Source organism: Rhincodon typus, chromosome 3, assembly GCF_021869965.1.
Source record: "Rhincodon typus isolate 14 chromosome 3, sRhiTyp1.1, whole genome shotgun sequence".
NCBI classification, from domain to species: domain Eukaryota; kingdom Metazoa; phylum Chordata; class Chondrichthyes; order Orectolobiformes; family Rhincodontidae; genus Rhincodon; species Rhincodon typus.
The window spans coordinates 66,416,421-66,443,793 of NC_063334.1; the positions used below are offsets into that span (position 1 = coordinate 66,416,421).

Sequence of the window (27,373 nt, forward strand, 5' to 3'; positions counted from 1 at the left end):
TTTAAAAGGAAGTTGAGTCAACCTCTGGGTTGGGAATCAATGGGCCAGTCCAGGTTAGAATAGCAGATGTCCTTTCGGTGAACAGTTTCTCTGATTTTTTTTTTTTTTAAAATCAGTTGTGATTTACAGTTCATTTGTCAGATTCTGAACTACAGATGTTTATTCATTGAGTTTGAATTCAAACTCAGTCAGCTGGGGTTGTGGGATTTGAGCCCAGGTCCCTGGGACATCAGACTATTAATAAAGAAACTGATAATGCCACTAGGCTGTTACCACCCCCTCCTTCCAAGCATAACTTTATACTGATAACATCAATATGTAGATGAGTCTTTGAGACCATGGTTCCATGTGCCATAAGGTAATGAACCTTATGAATTGGCATTGAGGTTTTGAGTAAATGATATGCTTCATAGACATATGACCAATGTAATCTAGCAGTAAGTCTCTAATTTAATGTGACAGTTTCAGCACACTTCACAATTTCTACCAGATTTTAATGTACTTTTTGAAATTTACTGATTGCATGAGGCAATACAAACCTGCGGTGCTTGATCATCAAATCAAAAAGATGCCTCAATTTTATTGACCAACAGGCAATGCAGAAGCTCGGTTTGCATGGCAGTACCAATCCCTTAAATTTTCAGATTCAAACATCGCCTGGATGAAATATTTACTGAGCAATTCAAATTGTTAGGTTAGATAAATCACTAATTCTATCTTTCTCATAAACAGTCTAGATATCGGTTTTTGGGGGAGACGAGAGAGGACTGTGTAGAAGACTTGATTATACATATCTAAATATTAATCTTCTATCACCTCATTTGGAGTGAAGAGCTAGAATTGTCACTCTGCATGTCAGTGTTCTGTTTTGAGATCTGTGTATAGATGAAGTCACTGTAGAAAGCTGACCAGGTACTTTGGATGACCATACACTATAGATGTTGGTATGAAAATATGGATTCAAGAGTGTCTGACTTACTTGGGGTGAATGGTAAGCTAGATGGCAAGTTGGGAGTGGCAGCGTATGGCCTATGATAAGTTCTCTAGATAAGGGTCAGGTATATAACTTGTGTTTAAACACAATTCCTGAAGTGTAGGTAGCCATCACCACAAACCAAAATGTTCCTGACTAAAATTAAATTTAAGTATTGAATGTTTTGTGTAAGTCTGATTAGGCTGATTTTACCACTTTGCATTTTGTGCATTTGTGTAAAAACATCTAAACCACAAGCTTAATGTAAACTGACCAGGCTAAAATGAGAGCCTATACAGAAGATGATTGTAAGCTTTGTTTAAAATATTTCACTTTCTGTAATTGCTAGAAATGCTCACAAGCTTAGTGTCTGAAAGAAAGTCAACTTAACATTGATTTGTAGCAGAGAATCTAATAAATGAGTCAAAATGCTTAAATCACCCTATTTAAATAGGAACCAGTTTGTTTTGGAATGAGTGACCACTTTAGAAATTTTAAAATTCATGATATTCAGGAAAATTTCTTATCCAAATTTTTTGATCATCCAGTGCTTTTAGCCAAAGTTGAGAACACCACCTTATTTTCAGCAGATAAATCTTATTTAAATCACCCTGGCTTTGAAAATTATAAAGTTGTGGATTGGACTTAATTTTTGGATTTCTGGTTCAGACCTTTGAGCCAACTGGTAACTTGTGAAGGCAGTACATACTGACCAACCTGAGACATAAAGCACTAAATGACCAAGTTCTGAGAGAAGTATTTTCTGGTTTAGAGCACTGAGTAGGAGTAGAACAAAGTGTTCAAAGGTAAACTATATGGACAAGAGTGAGATGGAACAATGAATGTTGCTAGTCTGAGACCTAAAAGATTGCAGGGCATGGAGGTCCAATGATGTTAATGACTGGATGTTGGAATTGCAATTGCAATTCCTGTGTAATACTACTAGATTATATTTGAAATCCTTTGTTAGATTAGGTCACTGTCATTTTTTTCTTAGGTCAATGTATTGACCTCCTCTTGGCTGTTTCAGCTTGCATTTCCAAAACCTGAAATGAATGAATTTTTATTTCAGACTGGACAAGCTGTGCCAGTGAAAACCATCTTCCCCACCACCCCCCACCCAATCCCTGCAAATGATAACACTGTGCAAAACAGTCTTGACTTGGGTCTCATGTTTTGCTGGTGATATCCAAGTTTGTGTATGTTCTTAATTCTCTTTCCTGGCACTCAATTTTTTTGCTTGAGATTTAAATGAGGTTTTTTGACAAGCAGATACCATCTGCTGTCTTTGCTTCATAGTTTCAGATTACGACACCTGAGAAATTGGTCAATAAAGTTTGTACAACCGAGTAAGCTGCAGAGAGTTGAAGTATATTGAAATGTATGAGAGCAGAAACTGCTGTGGCCTTTTCCTTGCACTTTAACTAGACAGAAGCAAGGCATTTAACAGGATTGCTCACCCTTATTTGTCATTCAATTCTAGCTGCCTCGTGCGGTTAACACCCAGGCCCTAAGTGGAGCAGGCATATTGAGGATGGTGAATAAGGCCGCCGATGCTGTCAACAAAATGACAATCAAGATGAATGAATCGGATGCAGTAAGAGCTGATTTTTGAACCTGATTAATGAGTTGAATTAATGAGCTGCTTCAGTTCCTTTTCTAAGGGTGAAAAGACAACAAAATAAGCTATTTGCTTATTTTCTTTGAATTCATACTGGTGAAGGCTGTGAGCACAGTTAATTTTTCCTGAAAAGAGAAAATGTGGTTTACTGTTGATGTAATTTGTAATGATTTTATTCTTTGTAAATTAACTCCATTCCTCATTTGGCAGTGGTTTGAGGAAAAGCAGCAGCAGTTTGAAAACTTGGACCAGCAGTTAAGGAAACTACACACTAGTGTGGATCTCCTAGTCTGCCACAGGAAAGGTTTGTAAACTATGTTGAAGCTCTAAAGATAATTGCTGGATATAGTGGACTGTTATGCAGAATCTGATTGCAATATTTTTCTTCCTAGTCATTCAATAGCCTTCAAGTTGGGCTGCAGCCTCTATTTGAAATGTTCAATCCTGATTGTGCTTTTATTGTGACTATTTAGCTTGATTTCATCTTGAATTCAGCAGTCTGGTGCTTTGGTATGTTTTGGTGAGGAAATAGGTTCCTGTGAAGAGTGTAATTTAAAATCTGCTAATGATTTGCAAGGCCCATACTAGTAATTTGTGCAGCCCTTCCAGAAAATATAAAACTGTTTCAGGACTTCCTAACAATCTTTACAGTCATCTTTTCTGCCAAACCTGGGGAAAGATTTCTTTTAGCATGTTACAACACGTGTTCATCTTGAGGCTGTCTTGGAGGGATGGGAAGGCACAACTCCAGTTAGTTGCAGTTCCACACCCTTCCCTGCATCTGTGCAATCTCAATCCCCACATGTTTATCCTTTTTAAACAGGAACTACCTAATCAGTGGCTTCTGACAATGACCATTCAGCTGTTTTAAAGCATTTTACTCTGCTTACTCTATCTAAACCCTGATTGTATTAAATGGTCATTAATTCTCCTATAAGCCTTCTTGCAAGAAAGCAACCCCAGCTGCTTACACAACCATGAAACCCCATCACAGGATCCATTGTATTAAATCTCATTGAAAACCTTCATGTCATTGAAAAGTGATGCCCAGCATTAAGCACAAAACTGGAACGCCACTGGTCCTGCACCATCTGTCAACAGCATTCACATTTTGAGTCTAATGACTTTTTGTCAGAACTTCAGGGCTCAAATGAGTCACTGGACTTGATGTGAACTCTGCTTTCTCCCCACAGATGCTGCCAGAGTTTTGTTTTTGATCAGATCTCTAGCATCCAAAGGTTGTCAATTATAATGTTAGACATTATTACTGAGGCTGAAATACTGACTTAGAGGCTTAAACTCTTTCTTCCCAATGTCTGCCTTTATCACCGATGCTTTAACAGCTTTGATTCATTAACCTGTCCTACTTCAGGACTTGTACACCACTTAAACACCCTCAGATTTCTCTCTCCTTGCACCTATTTAACTGTGCTAGTTGTTTTCCTGAGCAAAATGGTTTTTTTTTCATCAGTCATTTGACGTGACTGCTAATTCCAACAATTTGCATGTCTCTAACTTCCAAGCTGTCGTCTCCATTTTTAAATCATCTGTTGTAGCACCAGGCCCAAGTCATATATCAAACAAGTGACCTGAGGCAAGCCACTCTAGACATCCCTGCTGGGAAAAGCTGCAACAAAGTTTGTTATAACAAAATCACAGGAATAATGTAGATGCCTCTAAGGGGTGTCCCGGTAAGCCTTTTAAGGGACAAAAACAAGTTGCTGGAAAAGCTCAGCAGGTCTGGCAGCATCTGTGAAGGAAAAAAAAATCAGTTAACACTTCAGGTCTGGTGACCATTGCTTGGAACTAGTAGCTAGGAAAATGTCTGTATAAGTGCACGAGATAGGAGGTGGAGTGGGATAGGATAAAGGCTAGATTCCCAAAAGGAGAGAAGAGCCGAGATAGTAGGAACTGCAGATGCTAGAGAATCCGAGACAACAAGGTGCAGAGCTGGATGAACACAGCACGCCAAGCAGCAGCATAGGAGCAGAAAGGCTGACATTTCGGGCCTAGACACGTCATCAGAAATGGAGAGAAGAGCAGTTGGATACTCAAAGGAGTTGATAACAATCTGGCTAGGAGGGTGATTAGCTGTTAGTGGGGACTGATGGCTAACAATAGTGTGTAATGGCAGGCTGTGATTAAGGCCTGGTGTGTGGGGCAGGGGGCTAGGATGTGGGAAAACTTTTAGGCCCTAAAATTGTTGAACTGTTTTTAAACTGAAAGAACTGAGGATGCTGTAAATTGGGAACAAAAACAGAAGTTGCTAGAAAAGCTCTGGCAGCATCTGAAGGGGAAAAAAACTCAGTTAATGTTTCGGTCTGGTGACCCTTGAACTGTTCTGAGGAAAGGTCACTAGACCGAAACATTAACTCTGACTTATTATTTTTCTTCACAGATGCTGTCAGACCTGCTGAGCTTTTCCAGCAGCTTCTATTTTTGGTTCCTGATTTACAGCATCCACCATTCTTTCGGTTTAAGTCTTTGAGGCAAATAACTTGCACTGATAGTTGGTTTGGGAGTGTGGGGAAGAGGGAGAATTTCAGTTGCTTGCAGGTGATGTAAAGGCTTGAACTCCATGTACAGAAAGTATAGTGGGTATTGGAATTTTGAAATGTCAGCAAGATTTGGCAGGATTTGTGGAGAGATGTATTGGTCTTGTCCAAGATGACTCTTCAAAACATTAATGTTGACTATTCTCTCCCCACAAATGCTACTGTATCTGAGCTCCTCAAGCACATAGAATTCCAAAATGTTATGCTGTATATCCCATATAAGTTTTCTGTCCCTCTAATCCATGTGTCCATGCTGTTTTGTCTTTTAATTCCCATTGGATTTACAATTCCTTAAGCCCATTAGGCAGTAATTTGCCAAATGCCTCTTGCAAGCTTTTTCCATTCATTGCACTTTGGTCATCTTGCTGTTTTTTACCTTGTCAAAAAACTGTTTTAGTCAAATGCAATTTGTCCTCAAATCTTCACTCTCAGTTTTTGTTAGTCATCTGTCAAATTGGTTGTTCGTTTTCTGCTGAATTATGGTTTTTTAAAACCTTTCTGCCACACATTGACCTTTTTTTGTTTTTGTTTCTTTTGGGAATGTCTGTGTAACACCTACAATCTGCTAGGTCTCTTGTGGCATTCTTGTATCTAAGGAAGATTGTTGCCAGTGCCTCAATTCCTACCTTTTGCTCAGGGAAAATCTCACCTCATTCTGCTTGGGGCAAGCTATCCACTTTGTCCTGCCAGCCTTTCTGTAACCTCTTCTGCTTGTGACCTTTTTTATTGTAATGGTGTAAATGAACAATGGATGCAAAGTGCTAATTTGTACCATAGCTGTCATTTTGGCTCAAGTGATAGCTCAATTGTAGTCTGACTGGTCTCAACTATTTTGTTTTAAGTGGTGTCTGAGAGGTTTTGAATTCCCTTCTGCCTTTATTTTAAATTGTTCCCGGTGTGGGTATCACTGGCTAGGCATTGTTCATGACTAATTGCCTTTGAACTGGTGGCTTGCAAGGTAGTTTGAGGGTAGTTTAAATGTCAACCATGTTGCTGTAAATCCTGGAATTATAAGTAGGCCAGGCCAATTAAGATAGCAGATTTCCATAACTAAGGAACATTAGTGAACCAGAATTGTACTCTGCAGAGTTAAAATGGCTGACTTGCAATATTTGAGGAATGGTTCAGCAATTCTACACTGTTTAAATTTGTAACACTTGAAAGAAGTTTAAGTGTTTATTAACACAAACTGACTCGCTTGTTTAGAGCTTTCGGCCAATACAGCTGCCTTTGCAAAGAGTGCAGCCATGCTGGGTAACTCTGAGGACCACACTGCTCTATCAAGAGCACTATCACAGCTAGCCGAAGTTGAAGAGAAGATAGACCAGCTTCACCAAGAACAAGCTTGTGCTGATTTCTACCTGTTTGCAGAGCTTCTAAGCGATTATGTTCGACTCATCTCCTCTGTAAAGGTAAAATCTCAGATTTGGCTAAATTCTAGCAGAATATTTTTTGTCAAGTTTGCAACATCTTGCAAATCCATCCAAAGTTCTTTTCTAAGAACACTGGTGTTAAGATGCATCAGATTAAAATCTCTGTTTTAACTAGGGGCACATTAATCCAATTAGTGACTAGTACCTAATGTACTGAAATGTGGGCATCAATTGAGGAAAGGAGCGAATGTCTTCAGATGGATGCTTTGAATTTTAAGTAACATGAAACTAACTGTGGCTTCACAGACTTGTCTTTTTTGTTTTGGTATGAACACATTGTTTCTTCAGACATTCCTCATGCATTTGAGAATTACCTAGGTGTATCTGACCTAAAATTTGAGAAATAGGCATGGAGTGGAAGAAATTTTAATTGGATATTCACTTAATGTTTTCACATGTTGGGATTGTGGAAAACTACCCTTGCACTGGCAAAATGTTGGAATGGAGTAGACTAGTCTAGGAAAATGTTACTTTGCAACAAGTGGACATTATGTGACTCTAATCTCCTGATCATATTCCCTTAGGTTTTTTAAAAGCCTAGCCACTACAGACTTTTTGAAACCTTAGGCAAGTCATGTGCCTCCTCCAATATCCTTTAATTTGAGCAAAGTTAGCAAGGAGAAAATTTAATTGCAGGAAACCAAGATACTATTACTTGTATTACAGGACTGAAGCAGTGTGCTCCTAGATGTCTGTGCTCCATCCATATTAATTGCATGCAGTGGTGTAGCCCTTGTAGGTACCACAGTCCTAAAACTTGCTGATCTGTTAGCTTAGTAAACTGCAGGACTGGAATTTCAAGGCCTATCAGTTAGCAAAACTGAACTTCATTGTCTGAGGTAATATGAACATTAGAAATTGGAGCAGATGCTTGCTGTACCATTGAACAAGATCATGGCCAATCTTTCTGGTTTTTAATCCTACATTCCCATCTATCCCAATAACCCTAATTCCCTTGCTGAGGAAATATTTAAATCTCCATCCATTTTAAAATGGATGATTGACTGCATTCTTGAAGAAAAACTTCTCATCTGCTGTAAAGATAACCCTTTTTTTGGTTGTGCGCTGACCCATGAGTGGAAATGTCCTCTTCACTTCCCTGTCAAAACCATTCAGGATTTTGTACACCACCCGCTCACTGTCCTAAATTCAGTACAAACTTACCCAGCCTTTCCAATCTGTCCCAAGCCAACTTGCTCATTCCAGGTATCAATCTGGTAAACCAGCTCTGAATTGCCTCCGATGTACTTGCATGTTGCTTTTACTAAGTAGACCAAAATTGTGCACAGATCTCTCATGTCTCCATGCTCTATAACTAAAACATAACATCTGTATTTTTTTATGTTCAGTTCACTTTCTAATAATGATAGGATCAATGGAGTCAACATGATTCTCTTGTATGCACAGCTGTAATCTGTTGCACGATTTATTTCTAACATGCTTATGACAGCTGTGAAGCAGCTTTTTGTCTGCCTCCTCTCTTCCTCCTCTTCTCTTTCCGCACCCCCCCTCCCCCAAATAGAGATGGACTGGTAAATAGCAAACAGATGGGAACTCTACTGAATCTAGAGAATTTAGACTTTCCCCAAAACCTGTCCACAGTCTACATTACAGATGTCAGTTTGTTATAGAAAACTCCCCTCACTTGCTTGGATGGGGGCAATTCCAATCGCACTCCAGCTTCTTTATACCATCTAGGACAAAGCCTGCCTGACTGGCACCACAGCCACAAATGGCCACTCGCTCACCACCTCAGTAGCAGCAGTGTGTACTAACAACAAGATGCACTACAGATTTTCAATAAAAATCCTTAGACAGCCCCTTCCAAACCCATAAGTACTTCTCCCTAAAAGGTTGAGGGCAACAGATACATGGGAGCACCACCACCTGCAAGTTCCCCCTCCAAACTAATCACCATCTTGATTTGGAAATGTATTGCCATTCCTTCATTTGAGTGTAAAATCATGGAAATCCCCTCCCTAAGGAACTTGTGGGTCTATGTGCAACACATAGACTGCAGCAGTTTAAGAAGGCACCTCACCACCCTTGGACAAATAGGGATGCACAATAAATGGTGGTCAGCCAGCCATGCCCATGTCCCATAATAAGAAAAGAAAGTCTCATGAGCATGGAAAATCTTTTTTAAACACTTGCAGGTCCTCTTTCATCTTTCTAACTACTTGCCCCTTGGTTAGTGTTCTCCTCATTCACTACTACTGTGCGCCTTTCTAACCCTTAGTTAATTTTGTATTTGTTGCAACACTTTTTTTACTTTTGTAAAAATGCCACAGACATGTACCCAGAAGACATTCATTTTGGTGCATGTCTATAAAACTAAGAACAGTCAAGTTGGTTAAATGTCTTTTAAAAATCTCTTTACTTTGACTTTATCCCATAATTCTCTTCATTATACACAGTGGAAATAACATTGGACTATCTGATTCACGAATTTTTTTTGGTATTATCTCTATTGCATTCTGTGCTGGAAACACTTGTGGATGGGATTTGCTCAAATCTTCTGCGCACCAAAGCAGTGACTAACTCCAATAGCTTCAAATTGAACAAGTCTCCAGAAGCGCATCTGCTTCATAAGTATCTGATTTCTCTTCTACAGGGTGTGTTTGATTACCGAATGAAATGCTGGCAAAAATGGCAAGATGCTCAAGCCACTCTGCAAAAGAAACGGGAAGCTGATGCCAAACTCCAATATGCAAATAAACCTGACAAAATACAGCAAGCTAAAGAAGAAATTAGAGAAGTGAGTATTTTCTTTACCTGAATGCTTTCTTTTAAACTTTTTAGATATCTTGGTAACAAATTCTGAAAAATTTCAGACAATTTGCATTGCAAACTAATGCCTATTTTGGCTTGTCTTGATGCAGCCATAAATCTGCAATATGTAATTTTACTCTGTAAAATGTTACACAATCATCCTCATGTCTGTGCCTGAAAAACAGTCTGTGTAGACCATTGTCTAATGTCTCTTCTCTTCACTCATGGAATGTAGTTGTCACTGGCTAGGCTAGTATTTATTGCCTATCCCTTTATTGCTGTTAGGGGTTGAGCTGCCTCCTTGAACCATTGCAAACCTTGGGCATAGGTACATGCACTGTACTGCTGGGGAGTGTCAGGATTTTGACCCAGTGACAATGAAGGAACAGTAATGTTGTTCCAAGTCAGGATGGTGTGCAGCTTGAAAGACCACTTGCAGTTGGTAGTTGCATCTGCTGTCCTTGTCCTCCTAAGTGGTAGAAGGCAAGGGTTTGGAAGGTGCGGTAAGGATTCTAGCTGAGTGCATAGCCTCTGCAAGAAACTGCAACTATCATAATGGTGGTATCCATTAATATTTCATACTGTTGTGCAAAGTTTTTAATGCTGTCTTGGTCTGCATTTAACAAAGCTGCAATGCACTACTTGTTGAAATTCAACTGCAGTATCTAGGTTTTAGTTTCAATGCTTTTGATTAATGTGCAAGTACAGTTAGTCAATCTGTAGTCAATTGCAGTATGCTGAGTATTTGAAGTAATTATCTACTTTCATCAGCCTAATCAACCCACAAGCACTTGTGTTGCACGCACTTCCTGTAAGATGTATCGTAAGAAATACAGCTGTTTGGTTTAGGCTTCTGATTTATGGCTGTCATTTTAAGCTACTAAAAATAGTTTCTTGACCCCATCATGCTGTTTAAATGATTGTTGGAAGTGTTTCTGTACTTTTTGCACCACCTTTTTAAAATTAACTTGCCATTTGAAATGATTTGCTTTACACTATATATACTGTGCTGATGTGATGGGTTTTGAAAAGCTAAAATAAGCAGGCCATTCAGCTCACTGAACCTGCTCCATCATTCCAGATGATCATAGCTGATTTCTGATCACCTGCAACCCTGCTTTCCACCCCCCCCCCCCCCAACCTGACCCCATGCCATACTTTCACTCATTATTTTTTCCCCCTGCACTCCCTTATTTCTCTCAATGTATTTGTGGTCTCCTGTGTAGGGATTTCCACAAACTCACCACCCTTGATGAGAAATCTTGTCATCACAGCCTACTCCCATATCCTGATATCATGAGTCAATGTCCTGGACAATCCCTTGCTGCCATAAATCCCTCTCTGCTGCATGCCACCAATGGCAAGTATATCTTGGGTAAGAAGGCCAAAACTCTGCACATTACTCCAGATGTGATCTCACCAGGACTTGCACAGCTTCCTTGCTCCTGTACTGAAACCTATTTGCCATGAAGGTCAATATAGCACTTGTCATCTGAACTGCTTGCTACACCTGCACTCAGTGACTGAGCATGCAAGGACACTCCAATGTCTCTTGTAAATCAGTGTTCCCAATCTATTTTCACTTGGATAATAAACATGCTGTTCAGGTTTTTAAAGTGGACAACTTGTTTACCCATGGTTTTCTGCATCTGCCATGCATTTGTCCACCTGCTCATTCTTCTGAGTCCACTTGAAGATTCTTTATTTTGTGATTGCCACTTAGTTTTGTCATCAGTAAATGTGGAATTAAATTTAGTACTTCCATCTTCCAAATCCTATAGTGAATAAATGGAGCCCAAGCTGAGTCTGTAGTACCCCACTTGTCAGAAAAAAAATTGGTCCCTGTGTCCTCTCTGCTAACCAATCTTCAATCATCTGAGCCAGTATATTGCCACCAATCCTGTGTGCTTTAGTTTTGCACACTAATCTCTCATGGGATTTTAAGAGCTTACCAAAAGTCCATATGCACGCACACAACCACTGACGTGTGCTCATCTGTTTCCTTAGTCACATCCTCAGATTTCCAAGTTTAGCAAGCATGATTTATTGTCCATACGTCTGGTGACTGTAATATTAGCATGTTTGAAGTGTCCTGTTATCATGTCTCCTGCATTTTCCCTGCTAATGTTGGGCCAACCACTCTCTCTAATTCCCTGCTTTCTACCTCCCTCCTATATATTTCTTTTTAAATAGTGGGATTACGTTTGTCACCACCAGTGAGCCAGGGTTGTTCTAGATTCTACAGAAGCTGTGCATGTGGCAACCAGCACATCCCCACTCACTCCTTTGGTATCCTAGTGTGCATGGCAAGTAATGGTGTGGCTTTAAATAATAATGTTAGCTCATTCTTCTTTTTGACTTTCCCAGTTTATTTTACATATCACCCTTAAGGTAATGCCAACTGTCCAGTTGTCTGTTTAAATTCCTCTTAAACCACTTTTAAAATCCATTTTAATCCTTGCTACCTGTGTTCACCTGAAATTTTGAAGTTTTCACTTTCAGTGCAATTGGTTAATTCTGATCAATCAATCTGCTTATAGTACTTTGGTAGCAGAGGCTTAGTTTCTCTGAAACACTTGCATAATTATAAACTTGCTGGTTCATGGAAGATGGTCAACCAAAACAATTCTATTTTTTAATAAAATATTCTATGGTGAAGCTAGAAGAGGAAAAGTGTAACTGGATTTCAGGTGTTTTTAACATGTCTAAATTCCTGTCACTGAATCTGATTTAAAAATCATTGAAACTTGCAAATTGTCAATGCTGTTTAGTTTCAATGTATATTGCTCAGTTTGAGCATTCACTTTTTTGTGTAAAAGTGATGTTAAGGCATGCCTTCAGGGCTGTGTGCACAGTTGTAGTTAAGAGCCTTTGCATGACATCGTTGTGGTTTTGCAGTTTTGACAATCAATATCTTTAAAGCTGCCTATAATCTTGAACCAGTGAGGGGAAAGAAATGTTGACATGAGACCATAGTGACTTTTGGGGCATATGTTGCTTTCATCTTAAAATTCAAGTTTTTTGACCATTTTTAATATCATAAAATAGTACAGCAGTGTGCAAGTGCTCATCACTGCAATTTCGTAGTACTTATGTAATTTGAATGCTACTAAATACGTCTGTACTCCGTTGGGCATTGTATTCTAAATAAATCCTTAATTCTTGCACTAAATTCTCACTTGAATCCCTTTCTTACTGAGTTACTCCTCTTTTAAACCTGCTAAAATTGTGCTTTTTTTTTTACATGATGGTTCTAGCTTCTCCAACCTAACTGTTGTTTCTCTCCTGAAACCACTTTTTTGGTAAATTTGATTTTGCATCTTTTCAAAAGCCTAAGATGTTCTAGGCAAAATGTGCCTACAATTGGATACCAGACCAAAGGCTTGAATTAATGTTTTGAAATAGGTTTAAAATGACAAGAAGCAGAATTCAAAAGCCAAAGTGCTGGATTATGTGCTTGGTCAGCCTATAAGTTTGTTTTTATTAGGTGCACAAAGGGATATTCTCACTGCACCTTCATTTTGATTCAATCTAGATTCAACTATCAATCAAACAGCCCTGTTACTTTTGTAGTTAGAGAATTTCTAACTTTTTAGTATTTGCAGTTTTTGTTTGGCTCTTCCTTGATCATTTTGCCTTCATTTTTTTTTCTTAGCTGCTTGTATCATTGCTTGGTCTTTATGGGCATGTCCTAACTCATAACTCGAGTGCTAATCCTTAAGCAGTAGTTATCATTTTGGAGATATGTAATGAAGTGCATAACACATCCTTTCTAGTAAATGCTTTTGGCTATGAGCATTGCCTTGTACCTTTAAATCTAGGTAAGAGCTTTTAAATCTAGGACAAGGTGCTTAGGAAGCAACAATAAATCTGTTGTATTGAATATTGTTTAAAAACAGGTATGAGAACTTGAATGCCAAGTTTTATTTTATTGCTTTGTGACCAGCATTAATCATGCACTTAAGAAAAAAAACTACTTGCTCTCAGTTGTATAACATCAAGGTAAGAACTGAGCTTTCAGGAAGGTATATAATAGAATTGAGCAACCTTTTTTCAGTGGCTTTGAGTTAAAGGTGCAAAATAACTTTTTTCTTTTGTAACTTGTAATTTTGTTTTTTTTCTTGCTTCACAAGGAAATTGAGGAGGTAGGAAGCTTTTGAAGACCAGTTCAAGTAATTGCCATGCCTCTGAAAACCATTTCAGTAGAAATGGACTCTGCAATTTCACTCTTAGATAATTTGATGAAAGTTAGTTACTCAGTAACTAACTTGTACATTCTTAATTGTAGTCTTACACTAATTCCTTACTGTTGTAACTTGTTTTTGTTTTGAAGTTTTGCAGTGTTTGTTTCTAGTCTCTCCTGAAGCCGTTTATGCTGTTCTAGCATCTTGCCCAACACTGTTAGCTTTAATTCAGTGTGAATGCTGGGTTGAAGATAGTTACATTCAAGTCCTTGTTTCCTCGTTCTGGACTCAATCAGGGCACAGAAGTCCAAGCTAGAGAAGTTTTGGACCTTACTGTATGTATGGCTCTGCTACTCTCTCTCAGGCCAAACTTCCTGAAATTCTAGGAATACATTGTGTTACTTCTGTTATGGAAAGGTTAAGTGAAATTCTTGGAATAGGGGATTCAAAGCCCCTAAGCAAGAATGGAGTATGTACTGAAGTAAATGCTAAAATAGCTCTTAAGAGCTCAAAATAACTTGCTGTCAGTATGAATAAGTCCATAACATCATACCTCAGTGAATAGCATGCACTGAATTACAAGATTCCAAGCTGAGGTCCCACTTGAGCACAAAAATCAAAGTTGAATACAGTAGTTTAGGAGTCCTACATTGTCAGAAATTTTAAAACTAGCAGTTGGCCATTTGCTCCTTTGACACTGCTGTGCCATTCAATATGATCATGGCTGATTCTCTATCTCTATACCCCTTGATGCCTTTATCTAAAATTTTATCAACATCTTAAATATACTCTGACCTGGCCTCCCCAACCACCACCTTCTGTGTGAACAAATTCAACAGGTGAACGACCCTGAGTGAAGAAATGCTTCATCTCCGGTCTACATGGCCTATCCTGACTAGACCCCTGCTTCCAAACTTTCCCACCAGGGAAAACCATACTGCATCTAGTCTGCCCAAGCCAGTTCCAAATTATGTTTCAAATAGCTGTCTTTTGTGAATGTTCGAAGCTGTAGTGAGTACAGGCCCAGGTGAGCCAGTCTCTCCTAAATAGTTCTACCTTTCCTGGTATCAGCCTACTGAATCTTTGCACTCTGTCTCCATGGCAAGTATATCCTCTTATTTGGTAAGGGGATGAACACCGTACACACTACTCCAAGGTGTGGCCTTACTGAGACCCTTTTATAACTGCAGTTAATATATTCACACTTCTGAACTTTTTCCTTTTGCAATGAAGGCTAATGTTTTCTTTCAAGTGAGGTGTTAAACCAGGTGTCTGTTTCTGCCTGGATGGATGAAATTAACTCTAACTCCATACTATTTAAAAAGTAGTGAAGTTAACCCCCTGTTTGCCTGGCCAGTGTTTATCCTTAAATAGCCCACTTGTGGTTTGCTTTAATGAAATTGGCTTCTGCATTTCCAAAATTAAAACAAAGTATTTCAAAAGTGTTGCTGCAAAGTGCTTTGAGACACTTGTGAAAAGTACTACATAAATACCAAGTCTGTTACACTGGCGACCATTATAGTGGTAGCAGACAAACTTTTAAGTTGAATTTCAGACCTTTCAAACTAGATTATCTAATATTCCAATCAAGATTTCAGAACTGTTGCATAGTATAAGCTAAGTTCATAGTTTGTAACTTCATGCAAGAGTCAGTGCCATACAAAGCCCACAAATTAGTCATGGGTCATGTTTCAGTTAATGTCAATTAACAGGTCATGACCTATCCTCAAGATGAGAAGAATCATTAGAAATTTAATATCTGTGGACTTAATGTTAAAGCTGTTGAATTATTTTGTGAACCATTTAATCTGAGGTTACTGGTTTAGTGAATGTCTTGTACAATCTACAATCAGAGGGAAAATTTAAGTGTATGCAAGCAGCTCCTTTAAGGCTAACTGCTGTTCAGTAAGATGTTGGCTGCTCTGCTGGCTCCACTCTTTTTCTTTTTCATGCCTGCTCAGTTGTCAACTGCGATATTTCAACAATCTGTCTGTCACCTAACCTCCTGGATTAGAGAATTCCAGGCATTTGATACCACCTGGGAGAAGAAATTCTTTGCATCTCTGACCCCTCATACAATATCCCCAAGTTCAAGATTACTTTCTAGTGGAGACATCTTAACGTTGACCCTGTTAAATCCCTTCAATCTTGTACATTTCAATAAGATTACCCCTCATCCTTCCAAACTCTAATGAATAACAGGCTTAGCCATGCTTGAGTCAACTCCTTCATCCCAGGGAATTTCATTTTGAACAGCCTCCACTGCCAGTATACACTTAAATAAATGGGATTGCACTGATATCTGTACAGTGGTAATCCATTAATTCTGACTTGCTTCTGCACATTATCCATGCATGTTAACACATTATCCCTAGTACCATGAGTTCTTTATCTTGTGCAGTAACCTTTTCCATGTTATCAAATGTCTCTGGTGATGCACATATACACTACAACTAGTTTCCCCTTTTTATCAACACTGCTTGTTATATCCTCGAACTCTAACAAATTTTTCCAATGTGATTGATGCTCCTGTCGGAAAACCAAGCTGACTCTTGAGCTTTAATAGATATATTGCTGTTTCTTCCTTTATTGGACTATAGCATTTTCCCTCAATGGATGTTGAATGAAATGGCCTGTTTTCCGGCTTTTTCTCCTGCCTCCTTGAAAAGGAATGTCATACCAGTAGTTTTCCAATACACTGGAACCCTCTCAGAATCAAAGTTCAAGAATATTTCAACTAATGCCTCTACTCCCTCTGCAGCAGCTTCCTTTTAAATCCCTTGGAGGCAGGCCATCAAATCTTGGTGACTTTCTGCCTTAGTCCATTAGCTTATTACTAAAGACAAAACTTCTAAGATCTTTCCTCCAATATCTTTTTTTTTCTTGATGTTTTAGTGTTATTTGCTGTGAAGATCAATTAGTCTAAATTATCAGCAATTTTCCTATTCCCCAGTAGCATCCACCATGGGTCGCATGCTCACTTTAGCTACTCTTAATAGATCGGTAGAAGCTCTTGTTTTTTCCATTTGCCAACTTACAAGGCCTATTTCTGAATTTTATTAGATGTTCAGTCATCTGTTTGTTCCTTTTTGGTAATTTCTTTTTTAAAAAGAAGAAAAAAATTGGCCGGCCACTAGGTTTCTTTAAAAACAAAAGAACTGCAGATGCCTTGAATCAAGTACAAAAACAAAGTTTACTGGAAAAGCTCAGCAGGTCTGACCGCATCAGTGAAGGAAAAAACAGAACTGAGGAAGGGTCACTGGTCCTGAAACATTAACCCTGCTTTTTTTTCCACTGCTGCCAGACCTGCTGATCTTTTCCAGCAACTTTGTTTTTGTAATAGATTTCTTTTCTTCAAATTCAACCTGTTCATAAATGTTATTACACACCTCTGGAACAGGTAATAGCTTGAAAAAGGCCTTTCCCTACCTTCTGAGGCAATACTACCACTATGCCACAAGAGCTGTTGGCTAGCCACTAAATTTTCCTGCTTAGCCTGCCTTAGTCTTGATTAAATGCTCTGCTTGATGGCATTTGGTAACAACAAGCTGTTAATTTCTCCAGAGTCCTGTCTCTTTTTTTTGACCAGAATAAATTTTTGCTTAACATTATGTAGTATCTGCTTAAATGTCTTTTAACTGCTCATCCAGCTGACTCCTTTCTTAATCTAGCTTCCTAATTTACCACCTTGCCTCCCAGAGATTTGTTCTTATTTAAGCTGATACTGAATAGTTTCTGTCCCTCAACCTGAATTTGAAATTCTTTTTTGTGATTGCTATGCCATCTTGTGTTTAACAACAAGATCTCCTTTAATCCTGTTCCTGGGTAGGTTCTGTGATGTACTGTTCTTAAGAAACAATCCCTGATGTAATCTAACATTTGTAATGTTGCCCATCTTTTTATTTTGCCTCTGTTCTTGATCCATCAGCAGAGCCTTTTTATATATATATGCTAACTATATGAATAGTACTGCGCATGGGCCATGACAACTGGATCCTTGCTCCCAAGATTGTATCTTGCCCATGAGAGATGTCATTAACTTCTTACCTTTTTTTGTAAATAACAGCCTTTAGAATCTTCCCTCTAACTGTCTTTTGCATTTCTCTCTTCTCCTCTTCCCCCTCCCCCAACGTTGGGGCTTGAGCTCTCCCATGTCCTTATCCAAGCCCCACATATCAGGCCATGTTATCAGTCTGCTGTTACACAATAGGTATTGTTTTTTTGCCATGAGTCCCTATTTAATAGCTTTTCACCCTCCTAGCCTGTTTGCTTTGCTTTTATTTTCACTCCTTTTTTAACCATTTTTGGGTTCTATCCCCACTTATTGTTTACTCCTTACTCTCCCACCCCCAATCTTCCTCTTCCTCATGAGGCCTCTCGGTGGCTAGCACAGCTGTCTCAGCACCAGGGATCCAGGTTCAATTCCACCCTAGGGTGACTGGAGTTTGCACATTTTCCCTGTGTCTGTGTGGGTTTCTTCCCACAGTCCAAAGATGTGCAGGCTAGGTGGATTGGACATGCAAATTGCCTGTAGTGTTCAGAGGTGTAGATTAAATGGGTTATGGGGGGTGGGTCTGGATGGGATGCTCAGAGGGTAAGTGTGGACTTGTTGGCCAAAGGGCCTGTTTCCATACTGAGGATTCTCTGATTCAGTGATATGAACCAACATCTTACTACGTACCATCAGTTCTGAGGAAAGGTCACACTTTTTTATCAACAGATGCTGCCAGATCTGTTTTGAATTGGCTGTTGGTATTTGTCTCTCTTAGCAGGTAGCATTTGTAATATGTAGGTATGACATTAACATATTTAACCCTGAAAGGCCTAATTTTCTTGCCCATGATGCATTCTCAACAGCATTTAAGGATACTAACCACTTCCTGAAGTTTCAAGTTATGAAAATTCTCAGCAAAGCTATCCATTAAAAGGAAAGTCTTACCTAGACCTTGCAGTGCTTGATTTCAGTTCCTGATGCAGTAATGGAAAATACTGTAGGATGGGTGGAGATGTCAATAACTGTTTCAAATTTGGATTTATGAAAAGGATTTTCTAATGTCCACCAGCTTGCTTTCTAGAACTGAGTGGGAATCTGTTCAAGCTGAAAGGAAATGGAGGTGTAGAGTATATGATGCTTAAAACCATGTTTTCTAATCTCTAATCTGTGAATTTGTGGAATTGAGGATTAACCTCTGCAGCCCTGTTGTGATCAGGAGCTGTGGATGTGTGAACACATTCTAACAGCTCACTTCCAGTTTTTACTTTGGGAAGAAAGCTGTTGCAATCTCTTGAACTTGTCTTTTTAACACAGTAGAGCAACTTCATGCTAGAAATCTTATAGTTGGTAGGGTACTTAAAATTTTATTGAATATTCTTAACTAACTAGCTTAATTTTCCACTCTTGTAGTTGTGCAATGTCTCCACAAGAGGTTTTTTGAGTTCTTCTTCTTGGGATTCAGTTTTGTAGATTTTTGCCTGACTAATGTATGCCCCTCCTTGCAGCTGCTCTGAATTTAAGCATTAGTTAGCAAATAATTGCATCACCTAATGCAGTTGTAGTCTAAGTATGACTGAATATAATGTTTGGTACTGTTGTGCAGAGTCACTTTCTGTATAACTTTAAATAGTTTAACCATATTTATAATTTGCCCAACTTCTGTATGTAATTGTGTACTTTATGGGCACAGTGTATTTGGACATGTCAATGTATTTTCTCAATCAGACCATTTTCAAAACTTGGATGCACACCTAGTAGAAACTAGAAATGAAAACGTATGACCAGAAACCGAGATCTTATTGTGAGCAGTATTTTGTTTTTGCTGTCTCAAGATCAACTAGGACAGTTGGATGTTTTCCCATTTTCATCTTAGCAAACCTTGAAGATTAGCTGCTTCAGGTGTAAGTTCTAGAATGCAATTCTCTTGAGGTGCAGGATGTTTTGGAATAGTACAAATCTTCTGCAGAGAACAAGATCCCATTGGGTTGAATTTGGTTATCGCTTAAAATGTTTAAAAACACTCAATTTGAGCACCTGTTTAAAATTGTAGTTTCTTCCTATAAATAGGCTGTGTGCCTCAATTAGACTTGGGTATGGGTACTACATACTATAAATGAGCAAGATGTCATGTATAGGATTGTAGTAAGCAAATATTCTGCAGTTGAATTCAAATCATTTTAGGAGCCTAATCTTCAGGTGCTCTAAGTGCATAGGCCAAGAGTTTGACAGGATGGAACGAATGTCCAGAGGAAGTAGTGGATATGGGTACAATTATTATGCCCACAAGGCATTTTGGATAATAAACAGTTAGAGGGATATGGGCGAAGCGCAAGCAGGTGGTTGACATGGACTGGTTGAACAGAATGGTCTGTTACAGAACACTTGATAATAACAAGGCCAAATTGGTTTAGTTCCTGCATACCTATCTAGTTTCTAAATCTCACTGGTCTGAAGTAACATGAGGAAAGAGTGAAGAAATTTGAGTTAATAACTGGTATTAACTGTCTGCATTCTAGTTCAACCACTTCTCTTTCAGTTTCCATGTACTTTTGCATCAACTCAAAAAATGCTCTTGACATTTTCACTGACTTAAAATTTAATTGCTGAATCTTGTACCTCCTTTCTCTTTTTTCCCCCCTCTTGATATCTTTCTCCTTTTTTTACTTTGTTTCTGTCTAATGATTTCAGTACAACTTTCTAAATGAGGGAGAAAGTTGAAGCTACATGTCAAAATTGAGCCTTTGCATCACATCATGCAACCAGATGTAGAAGTAGTAGTCTGGGTGTTAAGAAAAATGGGAAGTAAAGGAAGGATGTGGCAAATTTTTTTGTATTCCTAATTGTAAAATGTCCTGCTTTAAGCACAATTTTGGTGCTTTGGTTTAATTGGATCAGCAACAGTTGCAATAAATTAAGAGTTAGCATAATGGAATCACACTCTTGAAACCACTTAAACTTTACTTGTGGAGTCCTGAACATAACAGAATTACTTTTGATCGTTGATCTTCAAAGAAGCTTCCAGTGATTTAAAACTTGCTTTGAGCCTTCACTGAATTAAGTTGTTTTTTAAATCTTCAATTGGGCAAGCTTAGCCAAGGTGGAATTAAAGGCAAAATTTGACACTTCCAAGCTCCTACGCTTTTGACTATATATTTAACAGGTATTTTTATGGTACCTTTTTCTAACAAAGCATAATATCCTTTAGAAGCATCTGCAATTTGGTTCGTAGGTTGATGGGTGGACTAAGTGGCTGGCTGCCTGCCTGTAGTTGGATGTTAAACTATATTGAAAGGTACGTTTGTGGATTGTAGTATTTGTTGTGATTTAGATGTGAACATTGAATTGTGTTGAATGCCATCAGCCATAATCATATTGAATAGTGTAGCTAACTTGGGTCACATGGCCTACTCTGCTTTTCATCATAGATGCAGGGCTGCAAACCTCTTGATGGGTGTCTAGAATTTAAATCCACTTTTTCATGTCTGCTTCAGGCTGGTGGAGCTTCATTGGATAGAATGGCATGGTCTAACATGTCTAGATGGTATTGGAAGAAGTGAATGACTTTTGTTTTAATCTAGTTGTAGATCTGATGCTTTTCCATGATACCAGCAATGGGTGCACTGAAATGCTTTACTAATTTTATAAGCCAAAATTATTTTGAATCTAAGTCCATGTGGCTCTCCAAAAGTAATCCAGCTAGGTTGTGCCGATAGTATGCAAATGCTTTCCCTATGTAAAAGGGAAAAGTGAGTTTGCCTCCATCCTCTTTGTCAGCCAGCATTCTACATAACCTTTTTAAAGTCCATTTGTTCATGCATCCTCTAATTTGCATTGCTACTTAATTCATCTGGCTAAAATGTATCACTTAGGCTGAAGTGTGCAATAAATTTCAATGTCAGTTCCACCAGCTTTTTGTGCATTAGTTTGTCCCTCCTTTCCCTTGTTCACAACACTTTTTTAAAATCTGTTATGCTGTTTACTCTGTCAGTCACTTAATCATCATGAAAACCAATGCCTGTACAGACCACCCGGAGAAACACTACTTCCCAGCACTCTAGGAGTGGGGGTCAGTTTAGTTCAGTTGGCTTGCAAAGCAGTAGGATGCCAATGCATGGTTTCAATTTCCATTGCTGGCTGCAGTTACCATGAAGGACTTCTCTTTACCAATCTCTCCCCTCCCCTGAGATATGTGGCCCTCCGGTTAAATTGCCACCAGTCATCTCTATCTAATGACTATCCCTAATAGTCTGCAAAGACTATGGTAACTCTTGGAATAGAACACTTACTATCCTACAGTTCTGAGGAACAGTCACTGGACCTGAAACATTAACTGATTTCTTTTGTGCTGCCGGACTTGCTGAGCTTTTCCAGCAATGTTTGTTTCTGATATTGCAGATCTGCAATAGTATTTTTGTTTAGTTACTATCCTATAGTTGATTTAGCATCCTTGCTAACTATTTTTGCTGACATCTTTAATCATAGACTTCAACTTCAGCAAGCTTATTTTGTGGCACTGCATTAAACACCCTGTTTGGAAATTTGAGTATCAGTCAACTGTGCCTCAAAAGACAGATTTTAACAAACATACTGACTTCCTTCAATCTGTTTTTCCTCAATGCTTTTTTGTCTTCAATAACATTTGAAAGCCTTCTGACCACTAACCTGTAGTGGATTTAACCCTTTTTTAAATGAAATTTTCACTTTCAATTCTCTAGTCACCTAGTGCCCGCTGCTGCCAGGTGGATCGGGAGATTTACTATATCTTTGCATTATTTTCTATCTTGTTTGCATGTATCCCATCTGATCTTCTGGTCTTGCTAACCATGGGCCCTCAGATCCCTCATGTATCCCTTTTGGTTCCCTGATTTAATGCTAACTCTTTCTTCTGCCTGTTTTTTTTCTTTTGCTCCAGCCTGCTCCCTGCCAACAATGTTGCTGTGGGTGTGGAAGTACACATCAGTAATTTATCTTATTTTTTGCAAGATGCTGTTACAGGTTGAGCCAGCATTTATTGCCCATCCCTAAGCACCTTTTCAGGATGGTGAGGTGTTGTCTTGAACCACTATATTTCAGGAGATGAAGCAACAGCTTCTAGGGAGGTATATCCAGGACCCAGGGAGTAAAGAAACAATGATGTAGTTCTAAGTTAAGATGGTGTGGTTCAAGAAAACCACCTAGATGTTCCCATGTGGAAGAATATGGGCAGACACATGGTAGAGATTAAGTGAAAAGGTGCCAGTGAAGGAGCCTTGGTGGGTTGCAGTGCTTCTTGCAGATAGTACACAATGATAGCACAGTGTATTTGAAGGGTTTGATGTATTGGATAGGTGCCAGTGAAGCAGGTTTTTTGCCCTTCATACTTGTCAGCCCATGCCCTAAAATTGTACAGGTATTGCTGTATTTGTACTCTAAGTGGCTTTTATTTGAGTGGCAAATGGTGCTGAACATTGTAATCTTTAGTAAGCATCTCTACTTCTGACTAAGATTTGAGGGAAGGTAATTGAAGCAGCTAAAATGATCAGCCTTGTGACACTATTCTGAGGAACATCTCTGGCTGAGCTGATTGGAGTCAATCAGTAGTTGTGTTCTTGTTTTGATCAGGTTCCTTGATGTTACACCTTTGTCAAATGCTGCCTTTGTAGCAAGTGTAGTCACCCTCCCTGCTGGAAGTTGGCTTTGTTCACAATTAGACCATGGCTGTAATGAGGGCAGGGAATGAGTAAAGTTTGGCAGAACCTAAAGCTAACTTTAGTTCACTTACTAATCCTGAATATATGCTGTCAAGCAGCACAGTCTGATATCTTGTCACTCCGCTCATTGAGGTAGACCAGTGCATTAATTGGCTTGTCTGGATGTCTGCTTAATGTGGACCGCAACAAATTGGGCAGTTATCTCCGTTGAAAGTGTACTAGAGCAGATTGACTGGGGCTCTGGAGTACAAGCCTTCAGAAGTGTTACTTTGAAATTGTATCAGAGCCAGAGCCTTTTTGCAGTATCCACTCCTGTCACCTGTCTCCCTGATATCAGATGGTGTGGATTGATGGACAGCAGATTAATTTCACTAATGTCCTTGAGTGAACCAGATGGGTCATTAAAGCATTAAACTCTCATTGTCTTAATTTACTGAGGCCAGCATTCAGTTCCAAGGTTATTGATCAATTTAAATTCCTCCAGTTGCTGTGGTGGGATTTGGACACATGATTCCCAGTATATTAGTTTGGGCTTTAAGATTTTATAGATCGTAACATTATCAATGCAGCACCATCTCGTGTATCTATGAGCATGTGAATAAATGCTTTTGGTTGCATTTTGTTGGCTGGGAGGAAACCAGAGCCAACTGACTGACATGGGAGAACATGCAAACTCCACACAGGCAGTCACCCAAGAGTGGAATTGAATCTCGGTCCCTGGTGCTGAGGCAGCAGCTCTAACTATTGTGCCACCACTCTGCACCCCTCAGTTGAAACAAATAAGTGGGAATGGCATTGCATTGAAGAGGTGTAGATTCTATGGAAAACAAAGCTAACTGCTGTACAAGAAGCACTGATACAGTCACTTGGATAATCCAGTGTATTGAGTAGACCGGTTAATATTGGAGCCAGCACCTGATCCTATTACCCCTTGAATTTTGTCTTCTCCATTTCTTTAATTTTCTTAGATGGAATATTTCTGAAATTCCTTTAAATCTAATGTTCCTCCTAATAACTTGAGTATAAACTAACTTTGCAACTAGATTTCATATGGTGGAATTAATTTGTTTTCTGTTGAACTTTCAGCCTTTCTCAACTTCCAAAGTAATAGTACATTGTACTGCAGGAGAGCTATCAATTTTTTTTGTTTAACTCCATTTCAATAACTGCAAAATCAATCTGGTTTGTTCTGTTTGCACAAATTTGTAACATCAGTCTACTTTAAGAATTTGACTTCCTGTGTAACTTTTATACTTGTTAATTGTATAAATTCAAGTTTTTTTTGTTCAATTAGCTGCTTAGCAATAAAGGTCTGTGCTCAGAATGTTGCTATATTTTGCCCAAGACTTTGCTATAAGTATTGAAGCATTCTAAATGTTTGTAACTGACTTATCGAACTGTCTTTCTTTCATTCTTCAGTGGGAGGCAAGAGTGCAACAAGGAGAGAGGGACTTTGAACAGATCTCAAAAACCATTCGCAAGGAAGTTGGTAGATTTGAGGTATATGGAATGGTCCAGCATATTAAACTTACAACTACCTAAAATATCTTTTTAGGCCATTTGTTTGATTTTTGTTTGGTCTTTCTTTTTCAGAAAGAGAGAGTAAAGGATTTCAAAACTGTTATAATTAAGTACCTTGAATCTTTAGTGCAAACTCAGCAACAGGTAACTTTTTTAAAAACCTTTTTGTAATTTGAGGCTGATCAATCACCTGTTGCAATTGTGGAAAAGTCAATTGACCATTTTGCAAATATTAGTTAAAACTAACACGAGCGTCAATGCACTTTGAGCTTGTCTGTCTAAAGCTAGAAAGCACTCTGATTATGAAGTCATCCTAGATTGTCAAACTCCAAGACTTAGTGAAAATATCAAGTTTTTGGGTGGCATGCTGTACTCATGGGGCAGTCAGTACAATTGACAATGTACATACATTACCATAAAATTTGTCAGGTAATACTTTTGAACTGTTAATTTTATAAAGCTACTTTTCTTGATTCATTCTGTGCTCAACTTGAAAACCTGAGCATTATCAAGCATATTTGTGACCCAACCTCCCCTGACAGTAAGAATGGAATCCTAGTAGACCAGTATATTTATTTTCCCAGTGTTTCATGCAATCTCCTGTTTTCTCTTGCTAATGAAAACTTACTTTACTGTTCTGGATGTCTGGACATCATGAGATGCAAGTTTATTTAATTGGCCAGAAAGCCAAATCTGAACAGAATATAGTACATCTTTCAGAATGTGCTATCAATCTTTACCACCTTTATCTCAGGGCTGTTTAAATTTTGGGCATGTGAATTGATGGTCTCAAGTTTTCAACTCCAGTTTTCTCTCATTTTTAACTTTTTAAACTAGTAACAGCATGACTTTAGCTGTTTGTGTGTTTTTAAAAATCCTTTAAATGTCTCATTCCAATTAAGTTTATTGTGTGAGTAACTTTTTTTCTTTTGGAATTTATTTTCAGTTAATAAAATACTGGGAGGCTTTTCTGCCTGAAGCAAAAGCTATCGCATGAGCACCTGATTATGAAGAAATGTGGCCTGTCTCTTGTTTACAACTGGTTCCATACTAAGCACTGACTACAGAATTCCAATTCAATAACCACTATTTTAAAGTTGTAATACTGCATTACAGAAGTGGTTTAATAGATTCTTTAATTCTGTTATTGTTAACCAGCTGCATGGCCTGATTCAGTCATAATGAACTGAACTGTGGAATGGTATTCTGCGGTAGTTGCTGAATTAAACACTACTGTGCATCTTACAGAATTTGCAGAGAAATACATTGCCAGTGCTGGAACTCTGACTTTGCTTGAATGACATGTGTTTCATTCCTGAAGATCTATTACTGAATTTTCATAACTAATTGTAAATTGTGAAAGCATAAATCAGCATTCCTGTATAGAAATCATGAATTTTGTGATCTTTGTTACTACAATAAAGGAATATACTTAATGCAGTAGAATACTAGTGTGTTTTAATACATAAGACCTTAACACAGCACTTATTCAGTCATGGGATGTTGCCCTTTCCCTAATTGCCCATGAAGGTGATTGAGACATTCTCTTCAACCATTGCAGACCATGTCCAGCTATTCACAATTAATGATCTGGATGAGGGTCTTTTAAGTTTGCAGATGATATCAAGTTGGGTGGGAGGGTGAACGCTGACGAGGATGCAGAGATCCTTCAGCTTGATCTTGACACGTTGGGTGAGTGGGCAAATCCATGGCAGATGCATTATAATTTGAATAAATGTGAGGCTATTCACTTTAGAAGCAAAAACAAGAAGGCAGATTACTACCTGAATGGCTGTAAATTGGGAGCAGGCAGTGGGTAGTGGGACCTGGGCATCCTTCACCACCAGTCGCTGAAGGTAAGCATGCAAGTGCAGCAGATGGTAAGGAAAGCAAATGGTATGTTGGCTTCATTGCTGCTTCCATACTGGAAACCTCTTGCAATGTGTTGCAGTTGTACAGGGCCTTGGTGAGACTACACTTAGAACATCGTGTGCAGTTTCAGCCTCTTTGAGGAAGGTTGCTCTTGCCCTCAGGAGTGCAGTGAAGGTTTACCAGGCTGATTCCTGGGATGGTGGTTCTGATGTATGTGGACCAACAGACACGAGGTGGGGGAAATCTGAGACTCAAGTCTAACAGGACTGGACAGGGTAGATGCAAGGAGGAAGTTACCGATGGCAGGTGTGTCCAGAACCAGGGGTCACAGTATGAAAATTCAGGGTAGGTGATTTAGGACAGATGAGAGATTTCTTCGCCCAAAGTGGTGAGCCTGTGGAATTCATTACTACAGGAAGTAGCTGATGCCAAAACTTTGATCCCATTCACACCAAGTACTATATCTAGTCTGAAGGAGAAAACAGTTAATGTTTCGGGTCTGGTTGACCCTTCCTCCGTTCTGAGGAAGGGTCACCGGACCCGAGAAGTTAACTCTTTTCTCCTTCAGATACTGCCAGACCTCCTGAGCTTTTCCAGCAGCTTTGTTTTTGTTCCTGACTTACAGCATTCACAGTTCTTTTGGTTTTTATTTACTAAACCTTTGATCCAGGAGACTAGATAATGGGGAGAAAGCAAGATTAGGCCATTGAGTTAGACCATCAGCCATGGTCATGAAGAATGATGGGGCAGGCTCGAAG

At 38.9% G+C, this 27,373-nt stretch overlaps 1 protein-coding gene across 2 annotated transcripts in view; it reads left to right on the top strand.

Annotated features, from left to right (window-relative positions):
• snx2 (sorting nexin 2) overlaps positions 1-26,179 on the top strand; it is a 55,476-nt gene extending 29,297 nt beyond the window's left edge. Inside the window, exons 9-15 of one of the 2 annotated variants that reach the window (XM_020529596.2) lie at positions 2,457-2,570; positions 2,805-2,898; positions 6,356-6,561; positions 9,197-9,340; positions 24,642-24,722; positions 24,816-24,887; positions 25,690-26,179. In XM_020529596.2, the coding sequence (XP_020385185.2) occupies positions 2,457-2,570; positions 2,805-2,898; positions 6,356-6,561; positions 9,197-9,340; positions 24,642-24,722; positions 24,816-24,887; positions 25,690-25,740 (762 nt within the window). In that variant the 3' untranslated portion in view covers positions 25,741-26,179. The remainder of the gene's footprint in view (positions 1-2,456; positions 2,571-2,804; positions 2,899-6,355; positions 6,562-9,196; positions 9,341-24,641; positions 24,723-24,815; positions 24,888-25,689) is intronic. The other variant, XM_048620376.1, reaches the window with a different exon arrangement.
• Positions 26,180-27,373: the final 1,194 nt, after the last annotated feature.